This window comes from Thunnus maccoyii, chromosome 2, assembly GCF_910596095.1.
Source record: "Thunnus maccoyii chromosome 2, fThuMac1.1, whole genome shotgun sequence".
Classification (NCBI taxonomy): Eukaryota; Metazoa; Chordata; class Actinopteri; order Scombriformes; family Scombridae; genus Thunnus; species Thunnus maccoyii.
The window spans coordinates 20,064,845-20,087,273 of NC_056534.1; the positions used below are offsets into that span (position 1 = coordinate 20,064,845).

Consider the following 22,429-nt stretch of genomic DNA (forward strand, 5'->3'; position numbering starts at 1 on the left):
AAGTGAATTGATCATGTCACTAAAGTTATCAGTCTTGTATCTTAATTAAAAAAAGACAAGTTTTGGACGTTATTACATGTTGATTTAAGTCAGTGTAAGCTACAAAACAAGGTCATAAACTTAGCATAACTGTGGATCTGAGCCACTGTGTGAAACAGTTCTGTCGAAATGAATGTAGTGGGGTAAAATGTGCCAGTGACATTGCAGCAAGTTGAGTCAATGGCTGATGGTTGAGTTAATGTTTGATCACTGTTTAAAGTATTACAATGTTGATGACTAAATACCTAATTGTTGACTGATGTAAAGTTTAAGCCACACACAAACATGCTGTACATACAGAAGGGTGGCAAATTAAAGGAAAAGCCAACATAAAGTGTCTTAGTAACGTGTTGGGCCACCAGAACAGCATCAATACACATGTTACATGTTCCTAACAGATACCATCAAAGGTGAAGTGTGGGACTCGGTCGTTGTAACTTTAGAGGAAATGTCCAGGGAGGAAAGGCAGATAAGGATTTGGCCTTCAACTTTTAATTCTCAGCAGAGACCGAAAGAAACTCCCTAGAGATACGGTGAATTAATTAAAAATAACTGTTAGGGTGATGAATATAGGATGATTGTGATGCATGTGGCTGTATATGCAAGTACCAACACTGAACCTCATTCAGTATCTCTTCAGCCTAGCACACTAGGAGATTTAGACTTGCAAATATATATTCTGGATATTGCAATAAAACTCTGAAAGACAACTTGCACTCTGTGAATTCATCTTAAATTTCCACCACAGTCATCCAGGAAGAAACAACTCCCATCAAGGTAGAAATGTTTGATCACAGGATAAAGGTGATCACTCAGAACAACTTTGTATTGATTAGCAGTGACTCTTCCTTCTAAGGGGACAAGTGGACCCAAACCATGCCAGCAAAATGCCCCCCAAAGCATAACAGAGCCACCAGATCCCCTCACTGTAGGGGTCAAGCATTCAGACCTGGACCAGTTTTTCCTTTAATTTGTCACCCGTCTCTATATACACAAAAGCACATTTACACACACATTCTTTCTGTGGCTAACACACAAAGATCACAGTTTAATCTTTACTGAAAACGTTAAGGTAACATGTTTGTTAAATTGATGGCATTAATTAAGTTCAAAATTATCTCAAATTAGTTTGATTTTGTACAATTTTTATATCAGTATTTAATGGTAACACTATTTACCCATAGAGCGCTCAATTTCCCCCATCCCCATGCTCATTTTACCCCCACCTTGGGGTAAGTTGTGCCATAGGACTAACTTTTTTTGATGGGTCATTGTTCTAAAACCATAACAATTAGATAACTTGTTTTAATTTCCATGGGCACACAACAACCTGAGGTATATATAGTTACTATTATTTGAAACAAATACACTCTCATTTGCAATAAAATCATCAAATGTAAAAAGAAGCTCATGTTACCCCGTTCTCCCCTACTTTGTGTTTAGTATGAATTAATAAATGTTAGCATGCTAATAGGCTACTCTGAAATGGCAAGCATGGTGAATATCACTATTTTAGCATTGAATGCATGTAAGTATGATGATGTAAGCATAACTCAAAGCACCAATGTGTATAAGTATGGCTGTAGTCTATTATAGGCAGTCATTTTCTGACCCTTCACCCAGGTTTTTCTTTTTTGCCTCATTACAAGAAGGATATTATCAATGTGTGTAGCAATGTTTCGATTTTAATTAGCTTTAGCTTTGTAATGAGTGATTGACACTGTGTTGTTTTTTGACAGTTCCCATCCCCAGAGTGGGACACTGTAACCCCTGAGGCCAAAGATCTGATCAACAAGATGCTAACCATCAACCCCAGTAAACGCATCACTGCTGCAGAGGCCCTCAAACACCCTTGGATCTGCGTATGTGTCGCACATACAAACAGAGAAGCAGTAACACAAAGAAATACAGATGCAAAACAGAAATAAAGACCCACACACTGACAATCATAAACTGTTGTAGTAACAGAATGCCTCACTGGCAGTTCTGTTATATTATTCAACTTCTACAAACACACATAACACATAACTCTCCACAGTCTTGTTGCCAAAACATCCACATCATTCTCTCCTAATCCTCAAATGCAGCAACGGTCCACTGTAGCCTCCATGATGCACAGGCAGGAGACTGTGGAGTGCCTGAAGAAATTCAACGCCAGGAGGAAACTCAAGGTGAGACTTCTGGCAATCCTTCATGTTTCTATTTATGTATAATAATCCATCCAGCCATCTTTCTTTTCCCCTTCTCTCTGTCTTCCGCACTCAAGACTTCTTGGGGTAACTCAGTAAAATGATGACTTGTTATCTGAAACCTTCAAGTTACCCTTTTGCTGTGCTCCTCTCTCTTGCTGTAACCTTATAACCAATCTTCCTTTTTCTGTCTCCTCTTTCCTTACCTCCATCATCGTTCCCTCCTTCTTTCCTTCTTTTCTATCACTGCAGGGAGCCATTTTGACCACTTTGCTGGTCACAAGAAACTTCTCAGGTATGTTTTTCACAGCCTGCCATACAAGACCTGGTCCCCCAAACACAACTTATAAACTAAAACTGCTCATTAAAAAAGCTACATAATAACAGGAAGATTAGCCTTTAATGTTGAAGACAGTATGGTTAGGCATCCATTTAAATATTCATCTTCTAATTATGAGGAAACAGATCAGAGGCACTACAAAATAAGTAAAATATGAAAACTATCAAACTTTTGATGCTTTTTTACCTATTTTTGAATGCCTTCAATCTGTTTATCTATAGAATAAAGATGATCTTGGTGCAAAGATGCCACTGGTAAACAGAGTCATCTCACGTTATCTTTCTCCTCTTTAGCTGATGCTCTTCCACTCTGTTTCTATCATACCTTTTTGCATGTATTTTCTTTGACCTATCTCTATTTTCTCAGGCTCTTACTGGCCTGTTTTCTCTCTTCATTCTACAATAAAATGCATCAGTGCATTTGTGTCTCTTTTTAATTCATCATTTTCTTCCTTTTTTCAATTTTCTTTCCTTCTTTTGTTTGGATTGTGGTATCCATTTGAGGTAAGATTTTTGGAATGATGGGATGAAGTGGGTGGGGTTGGGCCCAACTAATAAGTTAATGATGTTTAGGCTTTTTCACTTTTCTAGTAGCTGATCACATATGCATGAAGATGAGGTGTTTGGGAGTCGAAAGAGCAATATTGAACCTCAACGCTTGCTAAAGTGATGATATGAGATCAGAAATTTATACCAGGATACAGCATGTATTTTGAAACAGAGTTTAGTATTTGGATTCTTAATACCGTGAGAAATAGAGGGAGAAGAATTGGTGGAACTGTATGTATGGTTGCTAGAAGGTAAGTGCATGTTCATGTGTGCAAATGTCAATTTAAGAATGCTGCGCGAGTCTGTTGGAAATAGGTTGGTTATCCCTTTCATCACCTGCTAAATACACACTCAATAAACTACCTGCCCCTCAGCCACTCACAAATGAATTAGTATGTAGCAGGAGAACAATATTGCATAAATGATGATGCCATTTGGAGCGTCAGCTGCATTGCATTATGGATGTTGGAGTTGGATTTTGCACCTGGAGTTTGAAGATAAGCACAGTAGACTGATATGCTTGCTGCATGATAGTTTGGCCTCAGGCTTTGGGCTCAGTTTGTGAACTCTCATGTTGAAGTGTTGTCTCTTTCCCTTTACAGCAGCCAAGAGTTTGCTCAACAAGAAGGCAGACGGTGTTAAGGTGAGTCGCTTTGCAAAGTGAAGAAATCACTTAGTTTCTTGCATTAGTCTGCTGGAACGTTCAGTGTCTGAGGAGCCTTATAGATAATTATTATGCATTGTGCACTTAACAACATCATCATTCAGGGACAGTCTCTCAAAGCAGTGGGCAGTGGTTGTTATTTTCTTAGCTTGATCTCACAGTTGCACATAGCAGACCACAATGATTTTGTATGAGTTACATATCTAGTTTAAACATCCTTTTTTTTTAAAAAAAAAAAAACAAAAAACAAAAAAAAACCTTTGGTGTTTCCTCCTGTCTCTATTTTCTGAATGGACAATGTCTCATATTTTCCATAATAATTTCATCTTAACTACAGAGACCCGTTGTGCCCTATCCTATTTCTCTGTGTTTTTAGGGCTCGGTCTGAAAATAACACTTGATGCAGAGGTGCATGTGTTCACATGTGTGTGTGCACATACACAATGTTGAGAGTTTTGTATGACTGACTAATTCAATGTGGCTGTTTTACATGTAAGTGAATATTGATTTGAGATTGGACCTCTGAATACATTGTATGAATCAGTGTTTGGGTCTTTCTCAGGCCTACAGTGTGTCACATTGGGAGGCCCATTCCAGGGAATTTATTCGTCATTCATGTGACCGCCATCACATTACAGCAGAATAGAATAAAAAGTAGCCCTCACAGAGAGCAGAGTCAAAAATGAAGGGATATGTCTGCAATGAGAAATGTGAAATATGTAGTAGTAGATTTTTGACATACTAAATGTATAAAAAATCCTGTATTGATTTCCTTTATTACAATTTTTGACAACTACTTACATACAATGTCTTATTTGTAGGCAGCTAATGGTAGAAGAGTGTATTCATTCAGTGAAAATGTTTTGCCCACATTTGTTTTTAGATTATTCAATTTTTATGTCTGTCTTTCAGTAAAAGGTTGGACCGATACATATCTACAATAATATAAATGGATGAGGAAAGTTTTTTGGAAATATCTAAGCTGGCCTGTCAGCAGTGTTTCCTATTTCTTTATTTGTCAGCTTTCAAGTTAATGTTTTTGTACTTGGCGCTAACTTGTCAGACAGGGAGGGTGGTCAAAACAACATTCCAATTGTCTCCTGTTCTCCTGTTATCACTAACAGCCTCTTATCTTCTCCCAAGTTTTGAATTCAGTCAAAATTTGTTATCTATTCAGAAATTTGGGGCTTTCCTCAATGCATCAATCCTCTTGCTTCTTAAAGTACGTAGATTCCATAAAGAGGTCTTGATTGTTAACAATGTAACCCTCAGCAGATCTTTGGCACACATGAGTTGGGATGATCACTTTGGAATGGACCTTAGTCAGTGTGTGTGTATGTGTCATATCCCCTCTACACTACCCCCTGCAGGTCAACAACAAAGCCAACACAGTGACCAGTCCTAAAGACACTGGCCCTGCCCCTGCACTGGTATACACACTCAGCGTCACCACACCTTCATCCACAAAACCCTTCACACCTCCCCACTTCACATCCCACCGTGGAGGAGGTACAGGTTCACCCTTTCACACAGGGTTGCATCATTTCCTGTTTGATCTCAGCCTTTCTTGATAAGAATTAAATTCTTAACCAGGTGTATGAGAATATAGAATATATCATGGGTACTAACATGGGGTGAAACAGACGTCTAGCTCAACTGTGGGCTATCCCTGAATGAAATAGTGTGTAAAAGCTTTTGTGACTGCGCAGCATGTCCAGCTCCAGCATATTTGATACTGCTAACCATTAAAGATAACGTATTTATAATTCAGACTGATGTGTTCATTCACTCATCTGAATTAGCAGAGCATGCATGAGGCATATAGAGCTTGGCCAGTTTGGATTTGCTGGATCTGTATAGCATTAATGTCAGGCTGAAATAATAAGCCTTTATAAACATGTTTGGATTGGGCTTCGACCAGTGTGGTTCTAAATCTGTAGTTAGGGACAACCTTTACCTCAAACCCTCTGCTCTTTGTCCCCTTTTTCTCTGCAAGAACCCCTCCTCTCTCCCTCCTTATACACCTACACAATGCATGTGCTCCTCCCATGTCATGAAATGTACCTTACCGCTGTCAGTGTTGCATTTGATAGTAAACTTCTTGTAGTAGCCGTCCAAGGATGTGTTTAGGGATTACTGTGAAAATTGTTTGTCTGTGCATGGATGGAGTATGAGGTGATGTTGGCTCCTAGGCTCATTCTGATGCTATATTCCCAAGTGGTTTAGCTATCACTGATTGGCTTTCGCATGGTGTCTGCTGACTGGTTATTGACGTCAGGCCACATGACTGCTGCTCTGCATGATGTCAAAGGGTTTCTGTCCTTCCATTTGCTGTCAAATTGATTGCGCATGAACACAGGCACATGACATCTATTTCTCGCGCGATCCTCCTTTCTCCATCATCCTGTCTGTGCCCACATGCTCTCTCTCTCTCTCTCTCTCTCTCTCTCTCTCTCTCACACACACACACATACACACACACACCACACACACACACACACACACACACACACACACAGGTTGCTGATGTTATAATCTAGTGTAATCTGGGTGAGTGATTAGAAGGACTGAGCTGGTCATCAGGATCGATTCTACAAAATCCCAGACATCTGATTACTGAGGCAGGACACTGGTGAGGGCTGATAAGAAAAAAGTAGATACATAAAATGACATTGAACAATAATACCATACAGGAAGAAAAATAAAACCATGCAGAGGGTAATTTAAAAAGAATGACTGTCAGATGTATTGCAATAGATAGATAAATAGATCAAAATGAGGTCAAATTAAGTCATAGACTACCTTCTCAAACCACGAATACTCAAATACTACCAATACACACAGACACATTTTCTTTACCTTCTTAACAGTCTATCTGTGCCATCATACCTTTTCTGGACTCCTTTAGACATGTCTTCACACAGGTTCTCACTTGATCTCTTTAGGAACCACAGACGACTGTGATCCACAATCCTGTGGATGGAAACAAGGTATTACAACAAATACAACAAATATTTTCATTTTAAAATTTATATATTGACATTAAAATGGTTTGGTCCTGAGCTTTGGGCCTTCTCTTTTAGGACTAAGAATTAATAATAGTATTATACAAGTACTGTAGTACTGCCACATAATCAAATGTTTAAATTTTATTTTAAGTCATCGTATATTGTTAAATCTGAGTTTGAGATTATTTTATTTGAAACTTTTTCCCCCCAATATTCCAGTTGGCACACAAATTATGCTCTTTTAGTCATGCATACATACTAAAATATGTATGTTGTCATTCTTAAGGAGTCTATTGAGAGTGCCAACACCACCATAGAAGATGAAGATGTTAAAGGTAGGGAAATTCAAGTTTTTTTGCTGGCTCTCTTACTTACAATTCTCAAATACACTGTATGCTTTCATCAGTTGATCCTAACCTTTTCCAGCCAGACTGATTACTCCTCTGTATGTTTCTCTTCATTCTGTTTTACAACATGGTAAAAATGTACAGCAAATGATCCACTGCGTCATCCCTCTGCTTGTCAGCTTCTCTTGCAACATGCAGTCCTCCCTGTTCTTTTTCTGTCCTATCCTCCCTCGCAGCCTTGTGTTTCTCCAATTTATGTCTGACATTGATGCTGAAATTGGTTAACACGGCTTGCTCTTTCAGTTTTGCATACGTTTTTAATGTTATCACTAAATGTTTCTTCTTTCTTACATTTCTACTTCTTTCTTTCTTTCCTTTCTTCTGTTTTGTTGAAAATATCATTTTTCCCCCACAATCCCTCTCTTGCATTTGTTCATGCACACAAACGACTTAAACAACCTTGATCTCTGTCACATCCCCCACCCAACACACATGCTTGACACCCATCCATGCAACCTCTTACAGCCCTTCGTCTGGGCAGCTTAGTAAGCGATATCTTGAGCTCTAAGAGCCGTTCCTCACAGATGTCTGAATCGAGGCAGACTCCAACCTCCTCAGTTCAGAGTAAGTCCCTCCACTGTGGGGGAGATGTCCTGTTTTGTTCCCCATATCTTTCCCAGTCATCACTGGAGGAAACTACTCTCTCCATGTAAAGTGTCTCAAAATCCTGTGTCCCTAGTTTTCAATTTATTTCCCTGGTTTAGATTTTTGCACCTTGCTGCATAGACTACCTCTTCCCCATTTAAATAAAACCTTTGTATTTGACCCCTAGAGTTCTGCTCCTTCCGTCTGATTTATTCCTCTCTATTTTGATTGAAGAAGATTCTCCTCTGCTACCTATTCATGTCTCATAAATACAGACTCTCTTCTCACTCCTCCATATGCCTTCTGTTCTGACTTACCCAAACATTGACTCACATAGTAAAGAGCTGACTTAAATGCGCACTTCATGTAGACACATATTGTAGCTTATGGTTGTGAAGGCAATGCAGGTGAAAGACTGATATTTTTTTTACTATTTAACGTGTCTTTTTGTTGCACAAATTAAGTAATGTTTTCAATATCCCCCAGCCTGCACCAATAACAATAAAGGTAACTCAACATTACTTAGTCGAAACTGCTTTTGTAGCAAATTCTTGCATCTGAGTATTGGTTTGTCTTTGTTCATTTTGAGCTTTGTTGGGTGAAAGGAATTGTGTCATCCTGCATTTCCCTGCCTGGTATCACTATTAGTCATGGGAGGCTGTCTGTTTTGTTACACAGACATGAAACAAAAGAACTTTTGTGAAATACTTTTATTTTCGAGCGCCTTCCATTTCTAATAAGTTTGAAGTCCTGCTAATTTGTAGACTAGAACCCATTTGAAGCTGATTCAATGTCAGATTTCCTTTTTTCTGCACTCAGAGCTATATTTGCCTGAAATTCAGTGACAACATTAACAATTTTCATATCAGTTTGTGCAGCTGATGATGTTCTGTGATCTTGTGTTTTAGCTCGCAAACAGGAAATTATCAAAGTCACCGAGCAGTTGATTGAGTCTATCAACAATGGAGACTTTGAGGCCTATGCGTAAGTCTCTTTTATTCTGCATTTGTACTGTAACATCAAACTGGATATGATGATGTGCTTACTTCCTTTGCTAATTCTGTCTTTTATTTTTATCCAACAGGAAGATTTGTGACCCTGGTCTGACTTCCTTTGAGCCTGAGGCCCTGGGCAACCTGGTGGAAGGACATGACTTTCACCGCTTTTACTTTGAGAATGGTGAGTTGAAAAACAAATGATTATGGCAAAATAATAAATTAAAAAAAAAAAAAATTTTAGAAGCATCATCAAGACATTCCCTTGGGTGCAAGTTGCCAAAAACGTTTTACAGTTGTTGTCCAGAACAGTCGAAAGTTGTAGTAGCTGCTGGTCTGGGGTTGTGCCAAAAGGTGCAAGTAGCCAGCTGGCTCTGTACCCAAAACCAGACACTGAAAAGAGAATTTGGTTTTTGAAGGATTTTGTTTTTCCATTCGTATCAGTCTGCTGGAATTTTTCCAGCTGCACTGGAGGGTTTACACAATGACTTGTTTTTTTACTAATGTGCTTTCATGAATTACGAAATGCATTAGTTTGTACTGAATCACAGTGGGAAGACCTCCTTGTTTGATTCTTAGTGGGGAGAACTCATCTGTTGAATTAAATGTCCTGACAAATGGTTGCATTACAACTATGTGTGGTGTACATTAATTGTACACCACACATGACTGTGTTTTGAGTATGTAGTATAGGCACTGAAAAAAACACAATTGAAGTACACTTGAAGAAGCTAGAACTAAGGTCACTCAAATTTTCAATAAGGTTTTGTGCATTACTGTCCCACAATGTAACATGCAGGCAGAACATCCACAATATATATATATAGAAATCCACTTCCCTCTTGAAAGAGCTATCTTTATACAGTATCAATATCTGGTACTGTACACTTGCATGAGCAGAGAAGCAACAGCTGTGCAGGGCAGATGTAATCAGCTAATGGGAAGCAGTTGTGCAGGGAACTCTCTGAGATAACCCAGTGGGCAGGTTAGGTACAGCCATAAAGGCCGGGTTATGCTTGAAAAGAGCTAGTTAGTACGATGTGTTGTCCGACCACTTTGGAAGGCAAATTGTTTACAACTGTTCTGAATAGCCACACTTAGAGGGCATGGTGAAAAGCCTGTCATCATAGAGAGGGGAGAAAAAGTTACATAAAGTGTCGGCCATAGCCCTTCAATTCCTATGTCGGAAAGGTGTGGGGGGAGGTGGTTTGAAGTTGTTCGACCCTCCGATAAGTACTTCTGATAAAGCATAGTGGCAGTACAGAGATAATGGTTAAAATGCTATAGTAAACATACATTTGTATTGGTATCAACATTTTGACACTAAAAAAGATCCCCAATGCAGGAATGAGTATGGAGTAAGTATAAGTATCAATAGTGTAGCAGTGGGTATGGTCTACATTGTTGATTTCATATCAATATTCATTGATATCACAATACAGTACACTAAAAGGGCATGGCTGTGATTATGGACTAATCTTGGAGCAAAATATCTCGAATGAATAATGACTGCTATAAATGGCAGAATGTCCTCTGTCTGGGTAAAAATAGTTCAGATAAACCAGATATGTCCCAGAAACCTCAATCTCTTGGCAAGCCTGTGCTTGTCCACTATCCAACACATACATATGGAGACTTTTAGTGACTCTTTTTTTAGTTATCAGTTAGTATTTCTTCTAAGGTAGGATCAGTGTTTAGTTTCTGAACAGCCATGCAGCTGTACCCCCCATTCAACTATTCTTACCCCATGTTAGAGGATGATATCCATTCATTTCACCTAATATGTCATACTACAATACATTTGCTCTCTGTAACCAACCATTGTGTCTAATTTCCAGCTCTGTCTAAAGGGAATAAGCCGGTGCACACCATCCTCTTGAACCCACATGTGCACCTAATTGGGGAAAATGCTGCGTGTATCGCCTATATTCGGCTGACCCAGTACATGGATAGCACTGGCATGCCCCGCACCATGCAGTCTGAGGAGACCCGTGTGTGGCACCGCCGCGACGGCAAGTGGCAGAACATCCACTTCCACCGCTCCGGCTCACCCAGCATCCCCTCCCAGTAAGAGACAGTAAGCAATACACAGTACAAACCTTGATTAATGAGAAACTTCACAGGAAATATTGTTGTTGCTGACCTTTTGCTGGTTTAATTTCTCACCTCGCTGCAGTGATGTAGAGGCATACTCTAAGGTGTGTCAGTACACTGTTAATTTTTTTAATTAAACACTGCTCATTAGCCCAGTATTAGTTACTCTTTTAAATGAACTAACCAAGATATAATTGCAAAGCTTGTTAAGAGCAATGATATTCTTTAATTTGAGAATTCATTCCATAATGTACAATATCTAGCTGGCTGAAGAGGCCTTTTTCATGACAAATGCTTTGACTTGTCAGAGCTGAACAAGCACAGGTGTAATTAATCACTTTAGTGACTACTCTGTTCCAACTATATCCCTTCCACGCACACTCACATACATGTGTTTTCACTTACTCCAGCTAATTGGACTGCTTATGCCGTGTTCATGTCATACTGGAATTATTGATTGGACTTTTATGAAGGAGCTGATGTATCCGACTTGCCACTTCATAATACAGAAGTACTTGAAAATGTAGCAAACAGGGACACCTCACATCAGCCAAGTCCATTGTTCATGGTGATTAAACCCAAATTTAATGGATATAGTGTTATGTTATCAGTGTGCAGTCATTTTTAACCATCTATTGATCAGCTCTGTAATCATACAACCGCCTTGAGTTGCCTGATGATGTGAACTTTCGCCAGTTGTAAACTTGGGCATCTTCCCCATCTCTCTCATATAATGTGAACACAGCATTATAATGTGTTCACGTTATATGGGATGGATGGTAGTGGGGGAAGACTTGTGAGCATTCACATCAATGAAAACTTGGTTGTGTGAGGCTTAAAAATCCTATGCATTGACATTATTACAATACATCCACTAAATTTAGGTTTATTCACATTAAACGATAAATTTGAGAAGTCCATGTCTTCTTGGTTTTGAGGCATTTCCATTTCAATAAGCACTAAGATGGATACATCAGAGCTTTCAGAAAAGTTTCTTAGTTGTAATTACGACCTGGATGTTGATGTGAGCACTGTTTATAGAAGCATGTGATTAAGATAACTATGATATGACCTGAACAGCAGTAGGTTAATGTTGGGTGGTGTTTTGCTGAGAATTACCCAAAGTCACCAAACCTCATTAACAAATACAAATCATGAAGGTGTAAATTGTCCTGCCTTAATAGGTGCAACAAAAGTGACAGGAGAGTCAGGGAGATGGCTGCCAAGCCTGTAAACACCCACACAGTCCTGATATGAGGTCTAATTAGGGAAAGATATTGAAAACGCCTGTGTGGGTGGACCATAGGCTGGTTGGGGCTTTAAGATTCACAGTAAGTAATGACAATGAGCCTGCATGCACAAGGCCTTTTACACAGCAGACATTTTGACACATGAGAGAAGGAAAAGTACAGGTGTAAATAATAAAATTAACGATGGCTGAATAACATTTAGCTGCTTCAGTTTCAAGGTCTTGGTATTTTCATCATTAATGTTATTAATCACACCTTTGCTTTTCATACTATGACAAGTCAAAATGTCTGTTGTGAAACTACTGGTTTGATTATTTATTTATGCATTTTATTTATTTTTCATTGCTCTGTAGATTGCCATTTATGTTCTTTCTCTCTCTCTTTTTGCAGTTAATGGAATATCATCATGTGGTCAAAATAACAACAAAAAAAAAATTCCCATCAGCAAATCTGTGAGTAGGGCAGTCAACTAGCCAACCTGCAACTGCTCTCTGACCGCTGACCCGTCTATAAGGACATGACATCGCACAGGACACAAGTATTAATACATTTTATTGTTATGGCATTTTATTAATGGACATCATTCAAGAAACCACCGCTGGGTGGCTGCACACCGTATTTGGACATTATGAAACGAACATATTGACGACATTTTTTGTTTGTTTGTTTTTTAAGATGTTTTGGTATGCATTTTAAATATAAAATAGAGATGTTTAAAAATCTACTACTGTAACCTCTCCCAAAAATTAGCTCTGTATTTTTATGTGTATTTATGTGTGTGCAATACAAAAACATTTGGAAGATCAGAATGTTAAAATTGAGCTTGCTTTAGTTCTGGTGATGTATATACATTGTGATTATTGATAAAAAGAAAAACAAACATTGAAATTGCTATTCTTGCTATCAGAGGAATTAAGAGTTTACGTAAAATCCAGTTTATGAGCTACATTTATGTTTGCTATGAGCTAAGTCATACTATTTGAATTGTCCGACTTCAACCTATAATACTAATTTAAATGTAAAGAAAAACAGAGCAGCTTACACTTTGCATTGAGATATGTTTGCCTTTATATCAGTGAAATAAGAAATAAGAGAATGTAGCATATATGTAATATATGAAAATCCAAGACTATTGTGTAGTGCATGGGGAGGGGGGATATTGTGAGTAAGATCATATGAAACTATAATATCTTCTGTTTGATTTGTGAATCACTGACTTGTTTGTTTGCATTTGTTAATGTTGTGCATCAGTCCTGTCCCAAATGTTTCTAATGTCCTCCAGTATCATGCAACTGTTGTGAAAACAATAACACAGTTATGGTTAACATCTAGCGAAAATATCAAAACTGCATATCTAAGAGGAGGAAACATACATCTCCTGGTTGCTGAAGCACCCCTTACATTTTGTATAAAAATGAGAAGAAAACAAGCTCATTTTTCATGTTTGTACTTGTACTGTATGACTGTATGTAGGTTTTCTGTTGTCATTTTATTCTTGTCATTTCCAGTGTGTTATGTTGCCAATTGCACAGAGAAGGTGGAGATGATGAAGATGGAGCAAAGGCACTATAGTCTCTACCTTCAGTCAGGTTAATTGTCACCTTGACAGTTGGGCTAATAAGTCTGGAAGTCGCATAAAAGCTGTGGAATGAAGAACTTTGCAGTCAGACAAGAGGATGGTAGAGGACGGTGAAGGAGAGTGTGAAAAAGTCAAATGAAAGATGGAGTTTAATAAATGTTGGGATGTCTTCCTTGATGATCAGTGCTTCTACTTGCCAGTGGTCTCCTTACCACTGCAGGACAATGCCAGTGTCTTCGTCATCCTTACTGCTCGCTCTTTTCAATTGGTTTTGTCTCTTCTTTTTAAGGGGAAAATACGGTAAACATTTCTTTTGACGAAACGTATGATGTCAATGCAATGCACCACTCCTTGTATGGTGTGTACCTGTTGCCAGCACGGCAATGGATAGCTTAACATGTTTAAGAAATAAATAAATCAGCTAAAAGGTGTGAAATACATGAGTGCGTATTCATTTGTTTAGTGTTGTCCATTGGTCATTATTGCCCCAGTGAGGAGGAGATGGAGGGGAACTGCTGTTAGACTTCAAGTTCATTAGCTGAATCATGTCTTTGTGACCTTTGCTCTATCTTAATATACTCTTTGGGTATACATGCATGATATGCAATCCCAAAAGGAATATATAGGTGTGCCATGCAAATGAAACTTTAATTATAATTTCATAATTTTGAAAGACCAGTTGGACTCCCTTAGAGTGAAATTGTCAGTTTGTTATTTCTAAAACAAATTTTTCAGTTTTGAAGACATAATTACAGGTATTATGATCTCGACTTATTCCAGAAGCCTGGGCTAAACAAACCTGTCGATGTAAAGTTATGCATATATATAATTCTACATCCTGTAGGAGTAATATCGATTGACAACTATTCTCAGGTAAAATACAAGTGAATAAAGTACAATGAATACATTTAGATTTTTCTTCCCCTGATGGTACAGTATGTAGGTCCAGAATCTTAAATGAGCAGGCCAGGATTAAATAATCCTGTTACCTGTTAGCCACCAGACCGCTCAACAGTAAATTTTGGCATCCCAGAACAGCCCTCCACCTCATCCTCTATCATTATTAATAAAAATTCTAGCCAGCTAGTATTCTTATTCCAGTTGCTCCTACACTTGCTATTATTATTAAAAGTTAAGACAAATGACAAATCTGGTTTTCATACATAGTAAAAAAGTTTTTTTTTAAGTGTAAACATTTTAGCATAATTACTATGTATTCAAAGGCAGATCAGTTGGAGGGTGCAGAACCAAAGGAAGACAATCCTATGATTACAATTCCTTATAATATGGTGGATTTCAACCTGCTCTGTGCATGGACAGCATGTCTATATTTCTTCCACTGACATGGCTGCTGCCTTGTTTATGAAGTGATATTATTTCTGAATGCATCTTAATAAAAATGGGTACATCCATACCGTATTAGACACAAATTCCAAGAGTATTTTTAAATATCCTAAAATATGTTTGGAGGAGATCTTAAAAATAAAATCAACTTTTGTCCGTGGGTCTAGCTTTAGGTGAAGAGCTGGACCACAGTTAGGTCAAATTTAACCAACTAAAGGACATGTGGAGACAAGTATGACAGATATGTCCAAGGTCAGAGAAGTGGGCTTGTGACCAGAAGGTTGCCAGGTCCATCCTTGCACTGGCAGGATAAATGTGCACGGGGAAAGGGAAAGCACTTGCCTGTCCGTCATTACCATGCATGTAGTCATCAGATGAGACTGGGGTTGGACTGAAAAAAAATGACCTACATCAACAATTTTATCCACACTGTTGAGAATATTAATTTTTCAAGAAATTTAGCATGATTTGGATTGCCATTATTCTGCCTGAAGGCATGGCATATAGTATGTTCTCTCATACTTTATTCCCTTTGACTCTCACAACACCATCTTAGACAGCAGTTACATTTTAAACACAAGACACAAGATAAAACACTATATACATTTGTAGATTTTTATTCTCTATCAGCCATAGACACACTGCAGCCATTTTGTTTTTGTCTTTTTGAATTTTGATACAGTAATACATGCCTTTATAGATATTTATATATGCATTGTATATGTATATAACTGTCATCATCACAGAAAAGGGATGCTGATTCATCAAATTAAAAGCATACCTGTCACAGTGAACTTCCACTAGTTTGCATTTTACATGTTTCTAAATCACAAAGTAAACAGTGAGAGTGAAATAAATACATTACATGTTGTAGATACATACAGTAGCAGTGCTCAGAGCTGTGAATAATGGTATTTTGAGCTCTCAACCAGCGTCATTATGCTTGTGTCTGGTGTATGGCCATCTTGTATTTATCATTTGCCGAAATGAGACTGTCCCTGTGACTAAGATATACTGTATACCTCATGTCCTGTGCACAAAAAGCATGGAGGTGTTCCCTCCTGACATTCAGGAGTGCAAATACGGTTTGTGTAAAATAAATGTTTCTTTTCTTTGCTGACATAAACTGGTGCACACTCTTTTACTACATTCATTCACTCACAATCACGCACCCAACACCTGGTCCAACACTTTGGGTCAAAAGATAAACTAATATAGGCTAACGTTAAATAAAGCAGAAAAACCTGATCACTTTACCACAAATGTTATATCAGACAAGTGTCTCCACAACAGCTGTCAAAATCTTACTCACCAGTGGCAAATTCTGAAGGACTTCCTAATAAACAGAAGTTTCTCATTGGCATACAAAGATTAAATAGGTTTTCTATACTCAAAATCAAAAAATAAACTCTAAGGTAAGACAGACAACAGAGTTAAAAGCTAAAAACATTTCAGACGACACCCTCTTCAAAGCAGCTGTCAGTGCAGTATTCAACTTCATGCATGGACAAACATACAATACCTACAGTACAACCTCACTCACAGTCACCATCCACACAATAAGAGTCATGAATCAATGATTTAAGAAAAAAAGCAAGAAAAAGACTGTATGGGATAGAATTAAAGTATAACACAGAAAGAGAGACACACACAGAAGGGAGAGAGAGGCAGAGGGGCAATCCATATAACTACAAAGCAGTCAAAGCTAGGATCATAATGACAGATGTTGATTAGTCATGCCTGCTCTACTTCACATGAGTGATAATTAATTCCTAGGCTACAGATGTCAGTAATGTCTAGATAATAGATAATATATAATTTTCAAAGACAGATTACACGGCCTACACAAAACACAGCAGCAGCAGCAGTTAAATTCAGTGTCGATACAGTCTGATTTCTCTTTGTGACATTTTGACTACCTGAATCAAAAGAGCGGAGAGGCTAGTACAGTGAGTGAGACAGTTTTTCAGTATAGGAATATCTGAGAAACTCTGGTTGTGAGAGGCAGTGCAGTGTGAAAAATAGTCTTTCAGTCCAAGCACCCACTCAGAGAGCAGTATCAGTATTTCACAGGTAAAGTGATCTTTACCTTTAGGAGGTTTGTGAGTTGGTTGATGTGAATAGCATTTCTCTGTTTTCTTGTTTTTTTTGTTGCTCTACCACAGCATCAAGACAAAAATATCAAAGACAATTCTGACATGAGAAGTAAAATTAATCAGGAAAACAACAGAAGGCTTTCTTTGGTCACAAAAAGGAAAAACAACATCAGAACATGAAAAGGGAATCATGAATACGTAATACCAGCCAGGGAAGAAAACTCCAAAATTGTGAACATAAGGTCATCTTCCAGGACTTTAATGGGAAGACTGTGGTAGCTTTGAGGTGCCTTAGTGCACACTGGGATTGCATGTGGCTAATGCATAGGATTAGGGGGAACTTTAGCATGGGCAGAGCCAGGGAGTGGGAGAGAGTGTTACACATTCTTCTACTCTTTCTCCTCCTCCTCCTCCTCATCATCATTGTCCTCCTTTTCTTCTTTGCAGTAGTGGTGAAAGAGCTGGTGGAGATGCTGCTGTAGATCACGTGGTTTTGAGCCTTTTCTGGGGCTGTCCACTCGTTCTAGAATGACCTGTTTTCGTTGCCCAGCTCCCCTCACCACTGTTCGTCGGAGGGTGTGACCTTTACGCATGTGGGCCCTACAGATGGAGAGGGGAGCAGGGACAAACAGAGGAAGACGCTATGGTCAGCAACCTCAAAAAACACACATGTGGCTTTGCAGAAATTAAATCAAATGAACAGATGCTGGAATCCTTGAACTGCATATCATAGAAGTAAAACAAAAGACCCACAAAGGGTATCATGCTTTGTAAATCCTGCATTCAATTGTGATCACACGCACAACAACTTCATAGTTACTTTCTAGCAGCAGACATTATATGATATAACACTTAAAGCACACAAACAACACATTCATTGAAGTTTCATGTAATCTCACACTAAACAGATATCGATGGACAACAATTTAAAGGAAAAACCAACAAAAGAGTGTCTTTGTAAGTTGTTGAGCCATCACAGGCCTTCAGAACAGCTTCAGTGCTTTTTGGCACATCATTCTTTCAAAGATAATCCCTGTTGATGTTTTGATGATGATGGTGGAGAGCACTATCTAACATGTTGATCCAAAAAAGTGTTCAACTGGGTGGAGACCTTAATAGTGCAAATGCCACATGATATTCAGAATTTTCATTGACCCCTGCCCTCTTTGGAAGAATCTGCATTCCCTATTCTAAGCAGTGTTTTTCTTGATTTGTCATCTGTTTGTATATTTGTCATTATCAGCTTTTACAATACCAATACTTGTTCTTGAAAATGTACCACCACTGAGGCACATATTGAATTTTACTCCAAACAGACAGGAGTACCTAAGAATATGTGGAATACTAATGGCTATCAGGCACCAACAGTGTGCCTGCTCTTGTTTGTCCTCCCTGAGAGGCTTAAGGAGTCATAATACACAGCTGTATACAAAACACCCCCAAAATAATCATAGACATAACAGAATATACTTAATAGAATAAAGCTAGGCTTTACTAAATCACACATGAACTGAATCACACTCTAATGTTAGAAATGGAAAAACTGTGGGATGCAAGCTGCACTGAGTAGTGCAATATTAATCATTCCAACTGCATGCACGGGACAACAATGGGCCAACTGTTTTATTCCTCATACTGTCCTTAGAGATAGTACAACAGACATTAGATTTGTTGATGTTTTCTCCCAAATGACAAAATTACACACAATTATCTCATCAGATTTGTTTTATGTTATCTCTCTTTGATTAAGAATACAAAAATGTTAATGTTAGCAACTGAAACATACGTCAGTTAGTAAAACTAGTAAACTTACAGCACAGCTGTCATTCTAAAAATTCACCCTACAAGTCTGCAAGCAGTCACAGAAATACAATCAAGCAAGTGCACTCTGGCACTCACACACACCTCCTGACCACAGTTCCATCTTCTTTGACAGTCTCTCTCTCTAAAACATGAGGGAGTTCTGATCCGGTAAAACCACTTATATAACCTAGTGCCTGGTGGCATGAAAAAGAGAAATCAATATTCACTTAATTTGGAATTATTTAACTATGAAAACCAGAGGCTTGGTATTTGCTTTGTGTGCACATGAATTGATTTTCTACACTGGCAAGTACTGTAGTTGAGGTATGTTGACAGCGTTATGCTGCTATCCTCAATTTGTTTATCACATACAGTGTATCTAGGTTAGGAAATAACAGTGACAAGGTTATTAACAAACCTGTTTAAAGTCCTCTTGGGCTGAGGGGAGGTCAGAAGCCAAGGAAGGATCACCTTGGTGTGTCATTGTCCTTTCACCGTCCACCACTGTTGTCCTTTCTACCTGACTGACCTTACAACCCTCAGCTGTCTCCTGCCTTGATGCTGAGAAACCCTCACATTCAGTAAATGTTACCTAGATTAAAAGAAAAGGTTATTAGTTGTATTTTCTTTGTCCTATATAAACTACTACCAATATAAATGTTGATATATCTGGTATTTTCTGTTAAAATGGATTTGGGGGCTATGATAATAAACACACACATATAATATACAGTACACATACCTCTGTATGGTCTCCCTCACTCTTTACTACAGTCCGCTTCACCACCTTGGAGTATCCATCTCTCTCTCCCATACCGATGGACCCCTGGGAAGCTCCATCTAATAAGACCTCTTCACGCTCCGCTCCATCCGCGGAAACACACTTGCGAATAATTTTATGGGTAACCTGAGGAAGGTCATGTGGTCAAAGACCATTAGGTGGAGAGGCATTCATTTTAAGAAAAAGGTAACCATTGGCATATTTTGGTCTCTGTCTCTGAATGAAATGGAGCAACAATGCAGCAAAGAGCCTCTTGTATTAATGCAAAATCACAAAGTTGCTTTACTGCCTATTGTCACTTTCAGTTTAAATACTGCTCTAAAAAAAAGAGCAATCATACTTTACCTTTTTGACAACGATGTGTCCATTTTCATCTTTGTACTTTTCTTCCATCACTGACTGAGTAGGGAGGTCGGGAATTTCATCAGCCTATAAGGGAAAAAAGACAAGCATAATGAGGAATGTGAACTTGGATCAGTGTAATGTTTAATTCTCCACTTCAAAAATAAAATGCCAATGCGTGTTAGAGAAAAAACAGGATACAAAACTTGCATTTTAGGTAGTATTTCAGTGAGAGAATGGGGACTAGGGGATACAGGAAACACACTTGCATTCTCAGGGAAAAAAGGATATGTTGGCAAATCAACCAACAAAGTGCTAACAGCAGCATAAAACATCTCTATGAGGTTCAGCCATCTATGCAAATCAAGTGGCATGTTTCTTACATCAATCTTCAAACACACAGATTTCACCAATTTTGATTAGACTAATGGTTGTTAGACAGTAAACCTTTCAACTTCACAATGAACACCTCACCAGGTTAAAGTTGCACTCTGAAGGTCACACCCTCCATGCTCATTTAAAATGCCACCAATCATGCTAAATCAGATACCTGAATGACAACTCTCCTTCGCACTATTCTGGTGGTCACAAATTCATCATCTGAACTTTCTGACATTGATCCGAACTCTGCGGTGATCTCCTGACCAAGTAACACAAATCCATCAAGATTTAATGAATGACCATATATGAATACTACTACTGTATGTTTGTAGCAAAGCAAGCAATAAGCAGAGTGATATGGTGCACTTTCCACTGACTTGAGTATTTACAATGACTTATCATATCCTTACTCATATTGGAAAGTACAACATAGCAGTCTGTAACTTGGAAAAATGTTTGCAAAAAATACCATGCTTGTACTGAATTAAAGAACTGATGCACTCATTACTGATGAAGAAAAAAGTATGTAGCTTATGTTATTAACATGATTGATACTACTGGTTAAAGGCAAGTGACATGCTGAATTAGAACTGGTTAAATTGGAAATAAAAATGAAAATGTGGGTTATAAGGAGTTTCAGATCCCATCCATGTGGCCAGAGGGTTAGCAGTCATTCCTCTTTGAAGCAAATATAGTATTTGGTTAAGTTCAGCTCTGTGAAAAGCTTGCAAATTGGGATGGTTTACCAAATCCCGTCTTACCCGTGTCAGAGATTTATTAGTATCACCATATGCCCCCATTTCACGGACAGGAGGCTCACACAAGGTGAATTCTTCATCAGATGATTCTGAATAGTGTAATAATTCTTCACTCTCTTCATGTATATTATGAAGAGGCTCTTGGACAAAAAAAGCATCCTCATAATCTTCACTTCCAGAGGACACCAGCGCTCTTCTATTCACCTTTTCTTGCTCTCCAGCATGGCTGAGATGATCCTGAGGCTGATGTCCACTTGACCCAGATCTTGTCTCAGGTTCATCAGGCTCAGTCTCTGAGAAATCTGATACACCCTGTTTGCAGTCAAAGTAAGGCTCTGGGTCAGAGTATTCAAAGGTTGGGCTGTCTGCACCACTATATACAACTTCTGCATATTCTGGGGGTATGTGGTTATAGCTGGTAGTGGTAGAAGAGGTCTCTGTATACCCAGGTGGGATGCTGTACTCCTCATCAGAAGTTGATGAAGTCACCTCTGCATTGGGTTTAACTAAAGTAAGCTGAGAGGCAAAACCTTCATAGTCTACTAGAGTCAGAGATTCTTCTGACTGTTGCACACTGGTCCTCAACCAATCCTCATCTGAAGATGTCTCTGAGTTTCCTGAAGAGGGGTATGGCATCAGTTCATCAAAGCTAAAATGTCTTGCAGATATAACTGTCTCAGGAGTTAAATCAGAAGGAGACTGAGAAGAAAAATCATCAGTGTGAATGGCTTTAACAGAAGTTGCCTCCCATAAATGTGTACTTTGATCTTGGATACTCTGTGTTGATGCTTCTTCTGTCAAATCCCTTGAGTCATTAGGTGATGTAGATGATTCCTGTTCTTCTTGATTTTGAAGAAAGTCACTTGTATAATCTTCCTCTCCAAGAGTAATAAGAGTTGTTCCAGATTCTTTGAGGAAAGAATGGGAAGAAAATATCTCTGTAGCATTTTCATAATATTTGCTGGACTGGAATATGTCCAAAGGAAAACTTGAGCTCAGTGACGGTTCCATTACCTCACAATCTAACTGGGGAGATTCTGGAATTGAAAAGGACCCAGTTGCTGATAAACGACTATCTTTACCACTGCCAAGACTTGATGGTACACATGGTAGGCGTGAGTTTTTTGTTAGATCAGGAGTATCTGAGACTACTTCAGGTTCGGCTTGAAAGGATGTCTGGAAATGTGCAGGTGCTGTGACTGCTACATCTGTCTGATTAGTATCTT

General features: G+C 38.6%; 2 protein-coding genes across 7 annotated transcripts in view; one reads left to right on the forward strand and one right to left on the reverse strand.

The window, feature by feature from the left end:
• Positions 1-14,136, forward strand: part of camk2d2 (calcium/calmodulin-dependent protein kinase (CaM kinase) II delta 2) — a 42,834-nt gene extending 28,698 nt beyond the window's left edge. Inside the window, exons 10-22 of one of the 6 annotated variants that reach the window (XM_042430467.1) lie at positions 1,779-1,901; positions 2,127-2,210; positions 2,481-2,523; positions 3,719-3,759; positions 5,151-5,210; positions 6,726-6,770; positions 7,075-7,123; positions 7,661-7,759; positions 8,267-8,287; positions 8,689-8,764; positions 8,865-8,959; positions 10,614-10,852; positions 12,510-14,136. In XM_042430467.1, coding sequence (XP_042286401.1) covers positions 1,779-1,901; positions 2,127-2,210; positions 2,481-2,523; positions 3,719-3,759; positions 5,151-5,210; positions 6,726-6,770; positions 7,075-7,123; positions 7,661-7,759; positions 8,267-8,287; positions 8,689-8,764; positions 8,865-8,959; positions 10,614-10,846 — 969 coding nt within the window. In that variant the 3' untranslated portion in view covers positions 10,847-10,852; positions 12,510-14,136. The remainder of the gene's footprint in view (positions 1-1,778; positions 1,902-2,126; positions 2,211-2,480; positions 2,524-3,718; positions 3,760-5,150; positions 5,211-6,725; positions 6,771-7,074; positions 7,124-7,660; positions 7,760-8,266; positions 8,288-8,688; positions 8,765-8,864; positions 8,960-10,613; positions 10,853-12,509) is intronic. The other 5 variants (XM_042430423.1, XM_042430430.1, XM_042430440.1 and 2 more) reach the window with 5 other exon arrangements.
• A 1,507-nt stretch (positions 14,137-15,643) lies between these two features.
• The window catches only part of LOC121880591 (ankyrin-2-like), a 116,456-nt gene continuing 109,670 nt past the window's right edge, over positions 15,644-22,429 (reverse strand). Inside the window, exons 43-47 of the mRNA XM_042387913.1 lie at positions 20,068-20,151; positions 19,684-19,848; positions 19,360-19,533; positions 19,044-19,135; positions 15,644-17,738 (exon numbers count right to left, since the gene is read on the reverse strand). Of these exons, the coding sequence (XP_042243847.1) occupies positions 17,528-17,738; positions 19,044-19,135; positions 19,360-19,533; positions 19,684-19,848; positions 20,068-20,151 (726 nt within the window). The 3' untranslated portion in view covers positions 15,644-17,527. The remainder of the gene's footprint in view (positions 17,739-19,043; positions 19,136-19,359; positions 19,534-19,683; positions 19,849-20,067; positions 20,152-22,429) is intronic.